Raw genomic sequence first — 20322 nt, 5'->3', positions numbered from 1 at the left:
TATATATATATATATATATATATATATATATATATGTGTGTGTGTGTGTGTGTGTGTGTGTGTGTGTGTATGTATGTATAAAATATACAAAAAAAGAGAATTATTACACCATCACACTTAATTCTTCCAGTCAAATGCTAATGAATAATAGAGAATAGTGGTTGCAATAAAGTTGAAATTGGAATAAAGTAGTATACAGAAGAATGAATTTAACTATGCAAAAAAAGATAATGATTACACACACATCACACTTAATTCTTCCAGTCAAAGGCAATTGAATAATAGAGAATGGTGGTTATCCATAAAACAATGGAAGAAGTGTCTATATGGGAGGGGCTGATAACAAACACAGAGTGAAATATATAGTGGTTAAAAAAACCGTTCTCTTTGTTGAGGTCCAAGCTACACTTACTTCAATTTCTGCTTGCTTCTGTCGTGTTACGGCGTTTGCCATACTCCACAGCCTACTTGTATGAAGATATATTATTCAATTTATTCTATTTAAGAGGGCCCTAAATCTCAGCTAAATTTCTGGCCTCTAGAAGGGTCACCCTCTGTAAATATGGTTCAATTAATCATTAATTATGTCATAACCAAATATAATAAATGCAAAATCTAAGTGGAGCTCAACCTACACCAATCCACATTTTTGCATGCTAATTAATAAGTGTAATTTGAATTATGTAGGCCTACAACAATGCATCTCATAGGCCCACTACAAAAGAAGTATATAACCTTACCTTAAGTGAATGTTTTGCTCAAGATAGTCCTTTAATTTTTGTCTTGAGGAACTGGGCACGTAATATTAAAGAAAATGTATGATTATGGCACCTCTAGATGACCGGAAATGGCAGTTTCAGATATAAATTTGAACATTTTCGGTTTTTTTCCTCCATTTCTTTTTTATAATTTTAGAAAATTATTGGGGTTTCCCTCAATCCAACACTGCCTAGTCTCTTGTCAAATTGCACTATTCCCTAAATGACTACAATTTACGGTACTCTATTACTGAGGTATTATAGAATTTGGCTATTATTAATTTTACGTAGGATTAAAAATATACCGGTCGTACCGTCTGTCGTAACACCGGAAGCTTTCTATTCGCGCGACGAATTCACTCGTGCGTGACCGTCCTCTGCGCAACGTAGACGTTTTTTGAGAAACCCACAAAATTTCATTAACTCATTTAAAAGGATCAAATATGATTAACTTCCAATAGTACACGTCTTTAATTAGAACAAAACAAAAAAATAAATAAATGATACGCGCCATCATTAGAAAAATAGTGCTAATTACCGGTCAGATATATGGCAAGCAAATACTAGGTGAAGTCATGTAGGCCTATATTAGAAGTGAATACTTTAGTAAGACATGTGTATAAGAATTAGAATGTTAACATTGAAACAACTCATTAAATATCACTTTTTCATTGTAATGTTTATACATGACTTAAGACAGTAGGCTACAGTTTTAATAGGCCTATATACATGACTTAAACTTAGTATTTGCTTGTTTGCCATATATCTGACCGGTAGTACATAATCGTAGCATAATATAAAGCACTATTGCCTGATGATGACGTGCGACACGTCGAAACAAGTTGTTTATTAGGCATAGTTTCATTGTTTTTTTAGATGCATTACGGTACGGTACTGCATAGTGTCTATTTTTTTTTAAATGTTTTATTTATATGCATCCGCGCCGTTAAAGAACATTTTAGCTGATAAAAAATTAGAAAGTTATTTATATTTTTATTTATAGCAAATTATGCATTTTTTTAGGATTTTATGTAGGCCTACGTATTTTTAGTTGTTAACAGTATATTGTCAATATTAGTGTGAATACCCACAGTACCGTACTCGCGCGAATAAGCGCCAGGGCGCTTAAAATATTTTTTGCACTTTTTGAAGGGCGCTTATTTGAACGGGGCACTTATGAAAACACAGTGGAAATTGAGGGGGCGCTTATGGAAATAGAAGAAAATCGAGGGGTTCTTATGAAAACTTATTAAATTCAAGAGACACATTTTGAATGAAAAACGATTATATAAGGACATCAGGAAACCGCAACGAATGGTGGTGCGGCTGAAAAGATAATCGTACATACAGAGAGCATTGCTTGTCATGACAAGAATGTTGTGAGTGGTACAGTATTACATAACAGCAGAATAGCAGATGAAATTAGTGATATTGGTTAGCTAGTTGGCCATCGGCCGATTAAGTATAGCAGGACGGCATGATCATTGCATGTTTTCTTGAAAACGTAGATGAGAATGTGCTAAAGGTGCAAATTGTCGGAAAAGGAGCAAGACTAGGCTATAGACAAATGTAAGAAGATGAAAATACTGTATACTGTTTGTCCAGGGAGCTTATCTGTCCAAGATAAATATCCTCATTTTGATATTGACTACAGGAGAATGTGATTCCACTCCACACCTCAAATCATGCCAACATCCACAGTCCCAGGATTGATTGGTTTATTGAGGGGGCGTTTATTCAAACGGGGCGCTTAAGGAAATTTTCACGTTAGGCGCTTATTCGAGAAGGGCGCTTATTCAAACGGGGCGCTTATTTGCGCGAGTAAGCGCGAGTACGGTACTATTTATCCGCAAATTTATGCTTAGTTTTAAGAAAATGTTTTGTTTTCGCTTTCATAAAGCATGGATAATAAAATTTATATATATGATGCAACATTAACACGACGTGTCTTCATACGGTTTATTTGGTATGAGCATACATCATTAAGTGTTCTGGGTGTCGTCAAGCCGTTTCCTCTTCCTCTCGATCATTTGTCAGTTTAGGCTCCTGCGAAAGGGCAAGGCCCCCTGCGTGATGCCAAGCACATATATGGATAAATATCATTCCAAATACGTCTTAACAGTAAATAAAATCATTTCAGATTCCTGTGCTCAAAATTAAATTTGAGAACATTTAATTACAATTGCTAAAAATGAATCACCCTTACCGAAAGTAATGAACTGACTATATCAATGTGGATTGGAAACCAGTACTATTAGGCCTAATCAATTGTGATGTTTTTCAACTCTTGTGTTTTCAATGTTTTATGAGGGACACATTAGAAATATTTTTTTACTTCCTTAAAAGAAAACTTGTTTCATTATCAATCATCATCTTTTGGTTTTCTAGGTCCATAAAATTGTTTTATCTGCCTTAATTGTGCAAATGATGATTTCAAATTGAATGTCAAATGTGAACCAATAACTGAAAGTAAGAATTCTATATTTTAATTAAAAACATCGTGTGTAATTCATCATTTGCTAAGTGTGTAAGTTTAGGGCTATGAAGACAAAGAATTTGTGTACTTTTATTCCACACACACACACACACGCCACAATATAGGCCTACACACACACACACACACAATTGAGATTACAAATTGGGTAGCTTTTCAAGTATGACCTGGCAACGTTGACAGCGTCCCCCTTTATATTGCACATGCGCAGTAATTTGGTCTTTGCGTTGTTTGATCCGTTCGGGTGTGGAGGTGCTGCGAAGCTGCAGTGGTGAAACTTGCTTTTTTTGAACGTCTGAACACAATTTTAATTCTTAGGAGGTGTAGAAGAGTCGGCTGAAGAGTCTTATTATGTCTTACAACAGAGGTCCACCTGATACAGAAGGAATGACCTCCCTGAAAGTAGATAATTTAACGTATAGAACAACTGTTGAAGAACTGAAACGAGCTTTTGATAAATATGGCGAGGTAGGAGACGTCTACATCCCACGTGACAGGTACCGAGGCAATAGCCGTGGATTTGCCTTTGTGCGTTTTTATGATAAACTTGATGCTGACGATGCCTTAGATGGGATGGATGGGGCCATCCTAGATGGTCGTGAATTACGTGTCCAAATGGCTAGATATGGTAGACCAAGTGGTGGACGTCGTGGTGGAGGAGGTGGTGGTGGAGGAAGAAGATATGGTGGTGGTGGAGGCGGATATGGCGGTGGAGGAAGCCGATACGGAGGCGGCGGCGGCGGCAGGGATTATGGTGGTGGCGGAGGAAGACGAAGGTAATTCAAGTCTAAGATTACCGTAATTATTGACTCATGGAATTTATTACAGTATTACTATAATTATAATATTACTGTACTAAACTAGCCTCACCAGACCTTTCCCTCCTAATAATTTTCATTTTGTCGCGCGACAATCATCATAATATCACTGAGCATTTTTGTCATACTGAACAAAGATTTTATGATAGCTTCTGCATGAGAAATGCCTGAAATCATAAACTTTGAAGGCTGATTTCTCATATATTGTTCTTTAAACAGCTGTATGCTTAAATGCTTGTAACTTCATAAGGAAATGTTGGATTTAAATGATTTTTTTACCATTCTGTAACTCTTATTTTACTCTTTAACCCTGTATTAATAACTCAAAATCGATTTTTGCGATGACTGACTGGTTTGGCTTGTCTTTGCCACATATACAAAACTAATTATATTACAATACATATTGTATTATGTATTGTAATATAATGATAGTACATTGGTTTTTTTTTTTCAGTACATTGGTTGTTTTTTTTCAGTACATACTGTACTACATGTATACTTTAAAATGTTAATTTCCAAATTTAAAGTCTCTATTTTAGTTAACATTTACATGTTATGACCAATAAGTGATCAAGTCTTCTAATCCAAGAAAAGCAACTGGCTTGTACACAGGGATGTAATTATGGTTGGCAAAGTTTTCCACCCAACCTGAAGCTAATTTCATGGCCCTCCACCCACCCTTATTACTATACCACTTTTCCATCCTTAAAATTCACTCATATTTGCCAATGTTATCACCCACCATTAGGCGAGACTTTCTTTATACCTTGTTTATCAAACTTGCCGACTGCAAAGATTGATAATTTTGAATAATAATAAATTTTATTTTTTGCCAGTTAGCGCACCCGCCACCACAAAAAAGTAGAAATTACAGAAAAAATAAGTTTTCCTTTATTTTTGTTATGCCCTCTGCTGCCATGAAATCTCCAAAGATGTATATTTCTTCCAAATTATATAAATTTGAAGCATTTAACCAGCCTATTTTACATTCATTAAAATATTTTTTTAAATTTTCTTCTCCATCTGGATTCTGTTTTGGCAAAACTGTTTGCTAAATAAGAAAATAAAATTTTATTTTTACTTTGCCCTCCTCCGATAATCTTTTACAACAATGAGTATAAAGAAATAAAGAGACTCATCTTTGTTTTCTACGGCATGAAGGTACATTTAAACTACATAATGAAAAGACAATCTGCAATATTTTTACTTATTAATTTTATACAATATTTTAGGTCGAGGTCTCCGTACAGACGTAGAAGGTCACGAAGCAGGACGCGCTCTCCAAGCAGAAGCCGCAGTCCAAGCCCTCGCCGCAGAGACAGCCCAAAGCCCCAGTCAAGGAGCCGATCCAGATCTCACTCACGTTCGTCGAGGAAGTCGCAATCTCGTTCTCCTGTTCACTAGTTCTTGAGATAGTGCGCTGAACGTGCTGGTTATTATGCGATACCTGTGATGACAAACATGCCATTATAACCTGTTGTCGCAGTGAGAAGGTTATTCTCCTTTTCATGATTTTTTTGAAGATATTTTAAACAGACATTCATTGATAAATATTGACTTTCCTTATCCAATCATTTTCGGACAGTTATAGTGAAAATGAAAATTTGTATTAATACTCAGTGTAGGTAAATATGGTAATTATAGCATTGTAAAAAAAATGTGCTTTTAAAGAACTACAGAATTATGCATTTTTTAAACCACTGTTAATATACAGTCCTTTGATTATGATTATTATTCTCTTTATTCTTCATTTAATGCAATTTACCTTCCAAATTTAATAGTTTCTTGAAAGCACAAATAGATGTGTACTCATTACTGATGTTTTTTATTTCTTTTTTCTTCAAAGTCAAAATATTTATGATTATTGCCTAGCATGTTCTCTTATAACACTATAAACTTGGTCAACATTTCTAATAACAGGGGTAATGGTGAAACCCAGCTGATAACAATATTTTGCATGTTTGTACAGTAGCCCTTTAATACACAGGGTTTTTTTAATAAGGAATTGCCACCTTTGCTCCATAAACTATTTTAGTATTGTAAATTTGTTCAGTAAAAACCCCATTTTTATTTCAGTAAAATAAATGCATATTGTTATCATAATTTAGTGTCTGTATTTAGGGTGTGGCACAGTTTTGTTTGTGTGAATTTTTTTGTTTTGGTACGGAATAAAGGCATTTCAATATTCTAACTTCTCTTCCATTGTTTTTCTATTAATAGGACAGTAGCAGTGTAAGCTGTTGCAGGTATATAAGTTTGAATATTGCCAGTATAAGCTATCTCAGTAATGCTGTTTGCCTGTGGCACGAGTCCTGGTTTTCCAGAATCAAAATTACTAGATCCCGCATACCAGTTTGAAATGCATATGCAGCGGTCTTGGTTTCTCGTAGCTGATTGGTCGGTGGGAGTTCCTGCCAATTTAAATGCGATAGCAGTGACCAGACACAATTACTGGTAGCTGAACAGCCATTGGGAGTTCCTGTTAAATTAAATGTTAGCAGTGTCCAGACTCAATTACTGGTAGCTGATTAGCCAAAAGGCGTTCCTGATAATTATAAATGCAATTGCAAGTATTCTGCTAATGTAGAGCTGTTTTTGTGGGGAAATCCATTAAATTGAAATGTAAAATAATTCTTTTTTTTTTTTTAATGGAATTCAGTTTTACTCCCTAAAGCAATTTTGACTCCAATACAACCATGAATTCCAAGTAAATTCTTAGAACATGTCTGTAAAAACAATGTCATTCTAAAGATTTTTTTTAAAACAAAAAACATTGCCTATTGCCTTATCTTAAAAAGCATGCTTTTTTGAGGGAATATTGCAGGCAAAATTACCAACCATGTTTTATAAAAATTGACTTCCAAGATTTTCATATTATTGTACCTGTAAGTATAACTGAAAAAAATTAAACCAAATTTTTTTATATGAAGACAAATACAACCCAGAGAATTAACAATTATTTTATAATATACAGTGGGGGCTTTTGTTAATGATATTCACTTTTCAGGAACAAGTTTTTAAGTGTTTGCAGCATAACCTTATAATATGGAGACGCATGCGCAGCAGCAATATAGTTACAAGGAATACTGTAAAATGATTTTAACCTGATTTCGCATCCAACAATGGCAGGAGATTTTATAGGTGACATCTGTTGTCTGTAATTACATCAACATGTCATGATTGCCAACATCATGGCCTACTAACCAGAGAAATCTGCAAGATGCTACTGCAATAGTTAAAACTTCTAGAGTGTGTATAACCATGTTCATCTACCAGATTCTGAACTTGGTAAGTTTTAGAGGTGTTTGTGCTCCGAGTGCCTGCTTTCAATTTCAGCGAAATAGTTATTCTAAAGCTCTGCTCAGAATTCCTTAGTCAAACTACCCTTTTACCTGGTCGGTTTGACGAAAAACTCTCCACACCGCATGTACAGTTATTTTAACCACTCAACCTAAGAACACAGGCTTAGGCTAGCCGAACGACGTCGCTTGGGTATAGATTTGAAATATATACAGTACACAGGAATGACTGGCCTATCTAATTTTATTGTCAATATACTCTAATTTTTAATCTTTGATTTAGGCCAACCTTGTGGGTAAAGAGTTGCTACCCCCATGGAGGTATAAAATTTTTATACCTCCATGCTACCCCAGCCCATACTATCAAGTAAATAGTAAACTGGCATGGTAACGGTGGTGTAATGTCTATGCGCTTTTGTGTGGCGGTTAGCAGGGCTCTGACCCCAGCCTACCTATGGAATCCTTGATCTAGCACCCTTACCCAAAAGGGCTTTGTTGATATGTAACTGCATAATGTCTCTTGAGATCGACTGTAAGACATGCATGATTATTATATAATAAGGTAAGAACTTATATAGCGCCATTTAAAAAACCGAAGTAATTATCAGTGGCGCTTCATGTATCCAGTTGCGGATTAAAGGGGGTCATGTCGGCCTTGGGTCCCACAAAATTTCCCGATTGTTTTGAATAAGAGGAATCGCATTTTTGGTCTCGAGTGTCATTTCCAGCCATTTAGAAGTGCCATAATCATAAATTTTCTTACCTCAGCCCTAACCATGGTGGGGTCGTGGTGGTATAGATCTGTGAAATCCATCCCTGCCCCATTCATTTCCTATTTCAATTACCTTGGTCTGCAACTGATATATAATTTATATATAACAATCTAGAATACGATGACAAATATTAGAAAAATGAGCAACTCAATCGAATTGGCGACCAGATCAAAAAGGAGCCCCAGTTCAAGAAATCCACAGGGCCTCGGTGCCTATCGTTACGACACAAATGGGTATGATTCCAGTTCAGAGTGCATCAGGCTTTTTGGCCGTTTCAAAATACAGAGGCCTCCAATCTTGGGTAAATCTGTAGGTTTTGATCGAAAATTTGCTCACAGGTTCACAGGTCCCCTGGTTCAAACGTTACACCACTGTATGATTGTGGATATGTATGGTTGTTGTGTGAGAATGTATTTACGAACTTGGCTCTTGTTTGATAACTAGTTTGCAGAAGAATCATGGCAGTGCATGTCCCATTTCTTAAAACCACATTCAAAATGTGGTTTTTGAACAGAATGTTCTTGTAACAGTACAAAAATTTAAAAAAAATAAAAAATAAAAATATAATTTCTTATAGCGTAAGGGTAGTACAAAGTGTGTAAGAGTAATGTAAATAAAATTGATGAGCCTTATAAAATTGACTGGATAAAGCATGTCGTACGTAAGTATGATGGTAAGTACTTCCAAGGTAGGCCTACTAGTGCTGCAATAGAGAATGATTGATCATCTTAAGATGTTTGTAGCATCTGCTAAAATGGTTTGTAAAATTTAACCTATTGAATATAATGTTCAGGGATTTTGAACTGTGGCGTATTCAGCTATTTTTCGTTTCAGGTTAAGTAATGTGCTTTGTGGATGGATAATTAAAGAAAACCGTATACAAATCAGCTTTGTTTTGTCGTTATTATAGCTTGCTGTTTAAATATGTAGTTAAAGGTGTGGTGTTGAGTTTTAATTTGTGTATTTTGGCTTGTGATAAAATGAACCTGCTACCAAGTCCCGCCTATGAATATACAGCGTAAACCACTTGATCTCTACTAAAACAGCTTGATTGCTCACTGGCTGGTTTTTGTGAAGTCCAAAACGTCACAAATACGTCATTATAGCGCTTTTTTGAACAGAAGCGCGAGTGAAGTTGCGTTGTTATAGTGACGTCGATCACTAACAACGCAATTAACTTCGCTTGTGCTTTTTTAAACTGCATGAACTGTCGCGTCGAGTGGTTAATGATTTGAAATAACCATTACGTTTAATCTAAATAAAATATTTAAAAAAATATGCAAGTATGTTATTTTAACAATACCTATAATTGAAACAAATGCCAAAAGAAACTTGTCTAAACTGTTACCGTCACGTAGGGCCCCCAACATGGCGTCAGTGGCCTTACTAAAACCAGCCAATGAGCAATCCAGCTATTATACAATTTTAGTAGATCAGTGGTCTCTGTGCGTGGTTCGAATGACTTGAATGTAAGGGCGCCCTCTTCCAGACATTTTTGCAAGCGGAACTTAACAAGAATAGTAGATACTGTAGTAGAAAGTCTCGTAAACTTTTGATTAAGATTTCAATATTGTACAGACAACATGGTTGTTGGTAAACCATGCCCGAGTTGCAAAAACATTTCCGATGGTCGCAAGATTGCTTCTGACTTAAAGAAAGGCGTACTTTGGTTAAGCGCTTTTTGAAAAATAGTGGTAAGTACTTCTACATAGCCGTCCTACAAAGACTCGAGACGCACCCAGATAAAAACAATTGTCAAACCAAAACCTACTGTAGAATCTACTCTCATGATTGCAGTGTCTCCGGGGATTGATAAGATCATTAAAATTAGGCAGAACATAACAGTAGCACGACGTACCAGTTAGTTACCTTGTACATAAAATAAGCTTTTCTTTTTTAATTCGTTTTGGCCTTTTTGTGAGGAATGGGGACGTAGGCGTAATTTTTTAAATTATTAACCCAGTCAACCTCGCTCGTGCAGAAGTCAGAGATTCGTCATTGTTTTATTCTTTTTACATTTTAACGTTTCAAAATCACGCGAGTGTACTAAATTGTCATTACAGTACTGTAAAAAATTAATCATCTGCACACGATAAAGAAATGCATAGAATATTTTGTTTTGCCGAGTAAATAAAAATCGAAACAGTTTATCACAGCCACTTCATATTCGACTGAGGTTGACTATAGGAATACAACCGCATTTCTTAGTTGAAAAAATTGCCTTGTGTCGCCAAAGAATAAGGAGTCTGAAAGTCGTCGCCAATAGACCTTTCCGGAGTGTCAAACAAACTTAACAACTGACTAATCAGAACAGCGCTAGAATACGCGCGCGTCTTACAAACACACGTGTTGTCACCATAGAGATATAATAGCTCTATGGTTGTCCCACAAAAGCACGTGTTGAATTGCAACTACAGTATCTTGAGAAACAGAGGGAGTTGGTACCAATCATCCAACGCTGAGGGAAATGTTCATTGCCTCCAGCATAATTCGAATTTTTGATTTTTTTTTTACCCTAGATTCCTCTTGCCGTTTACAAATCTACTTATCAGGGCAAGATTGTTCAGAATTTATATACCAGTAGGCCTATAATATGATTGAAAAATACGGCCCACCCAATGCTCTGAAAGACTAATATTAATGTTCATTCAGGCCTATTGGCAGTGTAAAGATTTAATTGTCCTTAAGAAGCCTACATGCTGGGAAACAAGGAATACTGTACGCAGCATGACGCTGGTGACATGATGTGCGCTATCGAGCCATTATAAATAGTATAGCGATCGTGGTGCCATTTATCCCATTCGTTTCATCACTCGCTGCAGCTGACATACACTGTTACACGAATAGAAAAGTGATTATTGAAAATTGTACAAATCGCTGATGCGATTCGATTTAAATTAACAATGTTAGGTTTTCATAATACAGTAAATGTTTTAAATACGTGCCCATTCCCTGCTTTAGGCCCAGTGGTGGCTCTATGATAGCATGAGGCTGGGGAATTGCATTATAAAGGGACAAAGACATTTTGGGGAGGGGTAAATATCCCAAAGTTTGGATTACTGTCTTTTCTTCTTTTCATTCTTTATTGTTTATCCTGGGGGACCGCTCAGGGATAAAGTCACTGGTCCTCCGCAGATCCCAGCAACTGTATGTTGCTATTTAGAATGCAATTGATTTTCACAATGCTGTACCGAACGTACATGCCTAAGAGATTACGTGAATGAATTAAGCCCCGTGGTGCCACCACTGATCATCTTCTAATATTTTTGGGATCGTCTGGTTGATATCATGTAATTCCACAAGGTGCCCGCTTAACGCACGAATGCGTGTAGCGCCACTTTAAAAAATATCGCCTGTCAATACCGATACACCGAACGTTTCTTATCAATTACTGTGGTGTTTACGATTCGTCTTCACCTTCTGACTGACACTAGATTGATGGAAACGAGAACACTCAAAAATGAATCTCTCCAACAAGCCAGTCAGTTTGTTCAGCTGAACACTAATATCAATGGCATAATTATTTTCTCGATTGCGGTCGCTTTTTGTGAACGCATTATCATCTTTAATTAAATTCAATCAGAATCAATTGAAGTTTCGACTTACTCGATACTCACTTGAAATATTACGCCCAGTCATTGAATTACACAGGTAGGCCCAATTATTTCGTCGAGAGTTACAACTTGTATGATTGTGGTGTTCATAACAAAAGGCATTGTATAATAAAAAGATGTACAAATTAATGCTCTTCACAAAACAAACAAAAAATTACATGGTCTTGCATAAGGACCTAATAACAGTGAAAACGTAAATTGTACTCCCACATCGAGAATTTTATTTGGATATCGACTCTTTAATATGCTATCCTGTTAGGCCTACCACGATATCAGCGCACATACATTTAAAATCAGAAAAGCTTCGTATAGGCAATTTAACAATTACAGTATTCCGTGGTCCCCGTATTTTCATGATATTGCCGTTACTGTGTTGTTATCGAGATGATAGTTCAAATAAAAAATAAGAAATGTATTTCAAGCATTATTCTTATTTCAACACAGACTATATTTTTAATGCTTTGTGTTTTGTAAAACAATGATCACATAAGTTTATTTAGACTTGCAAACCGCATTAGTTAAGAGCTATGACGTTTCAAACATCTTGTTTAGAGGGTACGATAACAATAACCATGGAGTAAATTTTACTCATTTTATTTTTATTTCACTTTTATTCATCAGAACATCCACATTAAAAGCGGTCACAAGTCGTGGCCCAAAGGCCATATTGTATGTGAGCCTTACAATTTCAATAAAATTAAGAAAAGTTACAATGCACAATACTCTATGGAATAACTAACACCAAAGTCCTATCCATGGTGTCGAAAATTGTGTTTCAGTCGTCTTAAATTGAATAAAGTTAGCAAGGAAGATGCTTTTTAGAAGATTGTATACAATTGGAATGAATCACAGATTGATGAGATTAAGGTTGATTTTACTTGCATTTACATTCAGACTAAAAATTATTATGAAGAGTTGAGAGACCTCGCGTACTCGCCACATCTAGCGCAGACTGACTGTGAACTTAGTGTAACTGATAATGAGTAGGCCTAGACACTTCAAGTTAGATACTGTCACCAAGTCATTTTGTTGCAATTTATGTATGAAATGTTTTAACTATTAACAAATCTTATAAATTGCTTGGTACGCGACGAGGGTGTAACTACAATACAAAAACAATGTTCACGCTTTCCTTTTGTTCCTTTATACCACTTTAACTCTTAATGGGTCACCATTTGGTGTTTACTAAGGAATATTTATTAGGGCTTTTCCATCATGAATGTTGAAATGTACAAAAAAAAAAAAAAAATCAAAATATGGTCGAGCGGAGGCTCGTCATTGTGTAGCAACACTGCCACCTACCTGCTGTATATTAGACAATTCAGTTTTCGCTAAATAACATACATTGGTACCAGAGTATAAAACTGCAAGAAGTTCGACTCTCTTGATTTCGTTGGAACGTAGTCTCAAAAAGAAGGGGGCGTGTCCTTCAAAAGACTTTCGAGCGAACTCTATTCAAATTCTAATAGGGCGTCCTCTATCTCGTGATAGTACTTTTTAACGTTTCATTGTGTGCATACAAAATGACGGCAGTCGGACCTCTTGAAAATGTATACACTTTGTTGGTACAAAGAAAATCCTTAAATCCGTTATAGGATTCTTTATATTAGCAGGAAAATGGCTACATATAATTATACTGTGCATTATAGTGAATTAATTTCTTCTGAACATATTCTGTGTGGCGCCATTCTCCGTGTACTGTGTTTAATTTATTATCGCTGAACGCTATAACGATGTAATATTTTTTTACTCACAATTGTGCACACACAGTGTTGGTAGTTTCATCTACTCATTGTATGCCACTTCTTGTTACTTTCATTTTCAATTCTGATCAATGACTATATGTGAATTGCGGCGTTCATTTCTGGACATTGTTAATGAAACTTTTATCTGATGCATTTACAGGTTTCCTGTCACGTGACAGTCTAATCAACTGGGAACAGTAACTGATCCAATCTTAGTATATACACGTACTTAACGCAAGTGTAACGATAGTAATCACATCTGGTGTAAGTGCTTTGATCTTCAAGGTGGCTTAATAGTCCCATTTCATCACGTGATTCCTTACGTCATTCTTCCTCCTAGAACTCGGTAAAGTGTTCATCCCGAGAAAGAGGTGTTTTGAGTGTAAATTGTCGACCAACAAACTAATCGTTTACACGCAATTCGCACACCCCCACTAGAATAAGTTTCTTTTATATTTTTACAAATTACTTTGCAAATAGGCTTACATTCTCATGGGAATCCCTATAATGTATTAAAATAAACATTTCTTTGAAGTCAAAAGATAGATACCAATTTAGGGTTAATGTATCTATTTTTGTTTTATGCTTGAATTGTGTATCACGTCGATGACAGGATGCATGTAAGTTTAAACTTCAAAACTAGCTAAATGTTGAATTTTTGCTGAAACTTTCTTTTATTTTCAATTCACAGTTATTTGTCGAAAAAAATAAATATTATTTAAATAATAAAAAATATATTAAAGATAGATTTAAAATGCATAGGTGCATTTTTTTAATTAAAAAATAATAATAACGCATATACCTACTGTACCATCTAACAGGCATTAAACCACAAAACAAATTATGTGATTTTGTTATATGCCTTTGTATGACAGGTCTAGCTATGCCTGTGAGATATAATTTAATCAATAAGAAACTAGCTTAGGGTTTCTTTTAACTTCTTTAAATTTTAAATGTTATTACATTTTTCTATTTCCATTAAAAAACTGTAGCATGTAGCAGCTATAGCCTATAGGCCTATGTTGTGTTTTGGTTAGTGTGTTACGTCAACTACGAATTATTTACATTTATGATAAAATACAAAAAGATTAACTAGATAAACAAAGAGTAATGTTATGATAAATAATAGACATACAAATTATGTTTATTAACAACTGTCTTTGTTTAAGTACGGTATTTCGGGGAGAATTTTCTCAGTGGAGGGGACGCAAAGTGAGGTGGGCTCGATGATTAAGTGCGTGTGTGCTGGTCGCAAAATAAGGTGATTTGAGGTGATTTTAACTACTTGAGTGTGATATCATGGCTTCAGACATTAGTACACCCCGAGCACATGAAACAGATACGCTACTGCCCTCATGACATAGCGCGCGGGGCTCGGCGAATGAATTTAGCGTGTATCGTCACTCAAAAATTAGGGGCATAAATTTTCACTACTGGGTTTTAAGTCGTCAACTGTTGAAGTTCAGATTATTCAAAAATACCTACAGGTTTTGCGAGAGAGTCAATGGCGGCGACGACGAAGGTCAACGGATTGAGAGTTGTGAACTGTTGGCGAACTTAGGAATCTACGAGTAATTAATCAACGGAAACACATAAAGCCAATATGAACTATGCCAAACAGCAATCGTATAAACATTTTAAAAGTTGAAATAATTTCAAATTATCCTGACTCAATCGGCCCTGGGTCATAAAAACCCTCTCCGGGTGAGGCCCCGCATAAACGGAGCTGCGTAACTACACTCCATTATTAATAAAACCTTTCATATTGAATTGGATCACCGCATCGTCACGTATGTGGAAACGAAAGAAAACTACAAATGTAAGATAGGGTGTCCCAGGAGGATATAATAGGGTCAGAACATGAAAACATGCCTGCTTAGTTGTAATTTCTTATAGAAATGTTAACGTTTGCATACTGCTTTCTATCAGCGTGCGTTCAACTTCTGGTCTCATTTTTCAGAAGGTTCGAAAGTGTCTTCAGAAAATACGATTTCGCATAAGGAGGATTAGTTACAATGCGCACGACACATTCTCACCTATGATACATACGGTACGACTCGATTTATGAATCTCGGCGAATCTCTCCTAAGCTTTTCCATTCATAATATATCCTATCCAATCACACATTGATACAACTATTTCACAACTCTTCGTAACGTGACGTCACGCCAAGATCATAAACGACATGGCCTTGATCTTGTCAAAGCTGTTAATTCCAGACGTCATCGAGTAAGGAGTAGATGACAGACAGTGAGAGAAAATTCTTCTAATCTGTATTTCTATTCTAAAATTCTGTTCAGTTTTATATCTTATTCCCGGAAATGGCCCTCGTTCAAACTTAACATTTGAATATTTTATCTCCATTTAAAAAAAAGGCAAATGTGGGGGGTCCTGACCGGCTGGGTACCCCACCCCACCCCACTATGTATATCCTAAGCCGATGTCAGAGACACATTATGCTGTTATGTATCAACAAGCCCTTTTGGATCAGTGTGCTATAGAGCGGGGACCCTATGGGTGGGGAACCAAAGGAGCCTCTAAGGGTCGCGGACCACCACACGAGAGCGCATAGGCGTTAATACCATGAGCATGGATAGCTGTTCTAGCTGGATACTACATTCCGTAATAATGGCTAAAAAAAATCTTTTGGCCTTTACATCCTGATATATGAAATCGTTGGAAAAATTCGGCATCGGGGATAGCGTTTTGTTCGTTGTCAATCAATATAAAATGCAAAATGAGTGGTAACGTAATTGAGCTCTCCTTTCACCCTTGTTGGATCCGCCACTGAACTCATGTGTACACTCACTCCTTTTGTTTTCCACTTTCCTCCCTTTATTCTTCTCAATTTTTTCTCCGTCTTTTTTATTTTTTCGGCGGAACTGACGTGGGGAACGGGCCCCATGACCCCTCGCTGGATCCGCCCCTGTCGTCGGAATCACTAGCGCCGCCACTGATCTTTTTTCAACAAATTTCGGTTTTAACCAGTTGTGAAACACCCACGAAATTTGGTCTACAATACAACCATCGTGTAACCACGAAATTGTCTGCGTTCATTAAATCATTAAACAGATAATAATGAGCACAGGATGGAATTGGGTTAACCAATGTAGGTCTATGGTTTATCGATTAATTTGTTCATATAAGAAGCAGTAAAATTTGGCCCAGGCTCAGTGATCTCATTTTTTGCCAATTTCAGGCTCAAAATTCAATATTTTGTTCTTATTTTACACCGTACCGTAAAATCAGTGACCCTTTTGTTTGCAGAAAGATACGGGGACTGCCTGAGAACGGTATGTTGCATTATTATTAGTGCGTAAACTATATGATATGAGTGGCGAATCCAGGAATGTTTAATATGGTCCATAGAGACTTTTACTGACAAAGGGTTAATACCACCTCAGCCCCACCATGGTTGGTGCTGAGGCGAGAACATTTATGATTACGGCACCTTTAAATGACCGAAAATGGCACACTCACAGACTTAGAATTAAAAAATTTAGGGGCTCCCCTTTTATTCGCCATTGGATATAATATGATGTACTGTCGATGCCAAAGACGCATTATGCTGCTGTGTAACAACTTAACAAAGCCCTTTTGAGTCAGGGTGATAGATCGAAAATCATGTGATTAGGGGCCTCGGGTCCCCTATGGGTCGCGGTCCTGCGGACCGCCGCATGTGAGCGCATAGGCGTTACGTTGGCATAACCTTTTTAAACATTACTCTACTGTACTGTATGTGACTAGCTTGATTTGTTGGGGGGTTTTTTTAGGGAGGGGGTTATAAAAACCTTATTTGTTATGTTATCTCAGCCTCAATTTGTTTTTATTTTTTAAGCAATTTCAGCCTCATTTTTCTTATAAAATGTGTTCTTACAAAAAATTTAAAATAAAAATGTAGCCCGAGCTTTGGTGACAACATTTGCACTTTTTTTTTGTTAGAATCAATACGATTTTCCCCAGGCTCGTGTACTTATTTTTTGACCGATTTCAGGCTCAAACTGTTCTTATTTGTTCTTATCTTTACGCACTTTTGAAACATACAAATTTATTATTGTACAGCAGTCTGACTGATTGAGGGAATTACTATACATAGTCACACCTACTGCAAATGAGACACCGATATGATGTGTTGGTTTTTCTGTTTTTTGGGGGTTTTTTTTGTTTTTAAATAAAAACCTCATTTGGCATTTTACCTCAGCCTCAATTTGTTCTTATTTTGTTCTTAATTTTTAAGCAATTTCACCCTCAGTGTACTTATAAAATGTGTTCTTATAAAAAAAAATGTGTATTGTCTCAGGTCCGAGCAATATTATAAGCCTCATATTTTTACGGTATCAATTATAGCAATTAACTTTCTACACTTCTTCGTAGAATCCTTGTAGTTGGCATTAAACATGACCTTCGAAAAATCGCGAATCACGCCACGACGTAAATTGCCACCATCTTCAATGTACTGCGAAGTGAAATATTGAGATTTCATCTTATTTGCACACCTGCCGATAAAAGATTAAATGCGGAACAGCAAAGCAAATCAAGAAAGGTAAAGGAAGGTGACCTCAACTATACAGACACTCATCATCCAGGTAATTGGTTCCAAGTCCGTGGATTTACCTTTTACTGTATGTATAATTAGTTTATCGAAACCTTTCTCATTCATTTGCCGAGGGAAAGGGTGCCTTTTTATTTTTCCCTTCCCCACTCATACAGTTTCGTATGAAAATAAAATTAATCAAGCAAAAACCCCAAGAAAATAATCCGAAAATTAATACCATGGAAAGAGTGGTCCATTCGTATGCAGGCCAGTGGAGCTAACTTGGATCAATTTGGGTTAGGCCTTGTTCAGAGACGTTTTAAATAATAGAGATCTGTCCTCACTTCCGCCACTGTGCCTATCATCTGACCTGTAAAAAGGAGTCTCAATCAATTAAAAATATATTATCATGATTCATAATACCCCCCTATGATCTAAAGGTACGCATTATTTAGGTAGATTTTTAAGATTTATAACTCGCATTTTGCTTAAATTTAGAACATCTGCTATTGAAATGTAGCATATATCCCCCTGTCGCTTTTGTCTTGTACTGACATTAATATGCTTACATTACCTCAAGTTCACTCCCACAATGCACCTGTTGTTGTATCGCGACTATCAACAATGTTCCTTGTCCTGTGCCCTAATTTCCCAGTGTTGTTGCTATAATGTAGAAGATATCGGGTAAGCCTGACTATATGGGAGTCAATGTTACAGTAAGAGAATACCAACAGGACGCAGATTCTCTCTCAGCGTCCAGTATGTGTAATACTTCAGCAATATCTAGCATGTAATTAAAGTTGACAAGCGGTTAGCCCAGACAATACAGCCTTCATGCTCCTTGTTTGAAGTAGCGTAACATCGTCATGGGTGAACGCGGTGGGACTTTAGTTCAGTATTTTATTAAATATATTTTCGGTGCTGTAAATTATAAAGAAAAAAAACCACTGAAAATCCTAAATATTGACTCTTTTGTTTAAGAAAATTTTTGGTTTTATAAGTTTTGAGGTTTTGCATTTAAAATAATTGTATAGGCCTACCAATAAAGCCTATGGTAACTAACCGTACTGCAATTATAATATTATTGTAATAAGTCTACAGGGTTATTTTTTCTTTACAGTTTTTATTCTTTTTTACACATTTTAACTAATTCTTGGAATTCCTTTTAAGTAATGCGCATTCATGTATCTTTAGCTATTTTTTAAAAATGCATAAATTTTACACGTTATTTTTCCTTCTCGAACTTGTTGAAAAACGATCTTTTCGTAATTTTAACTGTTAGACTACGTGATCGAACAAATCCTTGTAAATTTTATACTGTGTGTTTATTTGTTGTCTATTATTTATTATCATGCTGTAAATTTTGCTATTTCGAAAGTAAATAAAGTTATGAAAGAATAAATGAATACTGACGTCTTTGTCAACGCACAATAATTGTTTTTGATATTTTTAATTAAGCTTACTTTCTGAATTAAACATTACATGTAACGGATACTGCATGCGGTATCCGTATTTATCCAAAGTGACCATCGTACATATAAAGCGCCGTACTATCGGATGCAAGGAGTTAATTACCTTTAAAGAGATGCGTACAATTACTTTTTTGAATTACTTCAGAGCTATGGAATACTAAAGAAAACACAAGGAGATTTTCAATGTGAAACATTTAAAATTCGACGCATTGCTACTTACAAACGGAAATGAAAACGTAGGCCTATCCTTTGAAAAAAATGATTAGCATAGAGGTGTCATACACGCCAAGCACGGACGCAGCTAAACTTTTTTTAACTGAAATTAAACTAAGTGACTTGTAACAACTGCCCTTGCATTGCATCCATTATTTTCAATCGCGCCAGTGTAAAACACCGTATATGCTTAATAATTTTCTTATTTTTCAGAAGGGGGCATGTGTTCGTATGAACCTGTCTCATATCTTTTCCTATTGCCTTGGTATTAAGCTCTGTGTACACTCAAATTTTATGTGACAAAAAATGTGATGCCCATAAAATATTTGGGTGTAGGGCCTACTACTACAACATCACGCCAGGGCACATCACACAAATTTGTCACATATAATTTGATAGTATGGACGGAGCTTAAGGCCTGCTCAGAAACAACATTTTCCTAGGCCTAACCTATTGTTTAATATGAAATGTCACTGAGAAGTCTAGCATTATTTATTTATTATTTATTTATTTATTTATTTATTTATTTATTTATTTATTTATTTATTTATTTATTTATTTATTTATTTATTTATTTATTTATTTATTTATTTATTTTTTTT

At 35.9% G+C, this 20322-nt stretch overlaps 1 protein-coding gene across 1 annotated transcript; it reads left to right on the top strand.

The window, feature by feature from the left end:
- Positions 1 to 3468: 3468 nt before the first annotated feature.
- On the top strand, positions 3469 to 6261 carry LOC117117159 (serine/arginine-rich splicing factor 2-like). Its single transcript, XM_033261370.1, has 2 exons — positions 3469 to 4028; positions 5303 to 6261. The coding sequence occupies exons 1-2, from the start codon at positions 3604 to 3606 to the stop codon at positions 5472 to 5474; spliced, it is 597 nt and encodes a 198-aa protein (XP_033117261.1). The 5' UTR covers positions 3469 to 3603; the 3' UTR covers positions 5475 to 6261.
- The last annotated feature ends 14061 nt before the right edge of the window (positions 6262 to 20322 follow it).

Source organism: Anneissia japonica, unplaced genomic scaffold (genome assembly GCF_011630105.1).
Source record: "Anneissia japonica isolate Jap-2015-1 unplaced genomic scaffold, ASM1163010v1 scaffold287835_len3118868_cov185, whole genome shotgun sequence".
In the NCBI taxonomy this organism is placed as follows: Eukaryota; Metazoa; Echinodermata; class Crinoidea; order Comatulida; family Comatulidae; genus Anneissia; species Anneissia japonica.
This window is presented reverse-complemented; position numbering and strand designations above follow the sequence as displayed.

Coding starts and splice junctions, on each gene's coding strand:
- LOC117117159 (XM_033261370.1), top strand. CDS start 3,604: ATGTCTTACAACAGAGGTCCACCTGATACAGAAGGAATGACCTCCCTG. Junction 4,029..5,302: donor GGTGGCGGAGGAAGACGAAG/GTAATTCAAGTC, acceptor ACAATATTTTAG/GTCGAGGTCTCCGTACAGAC.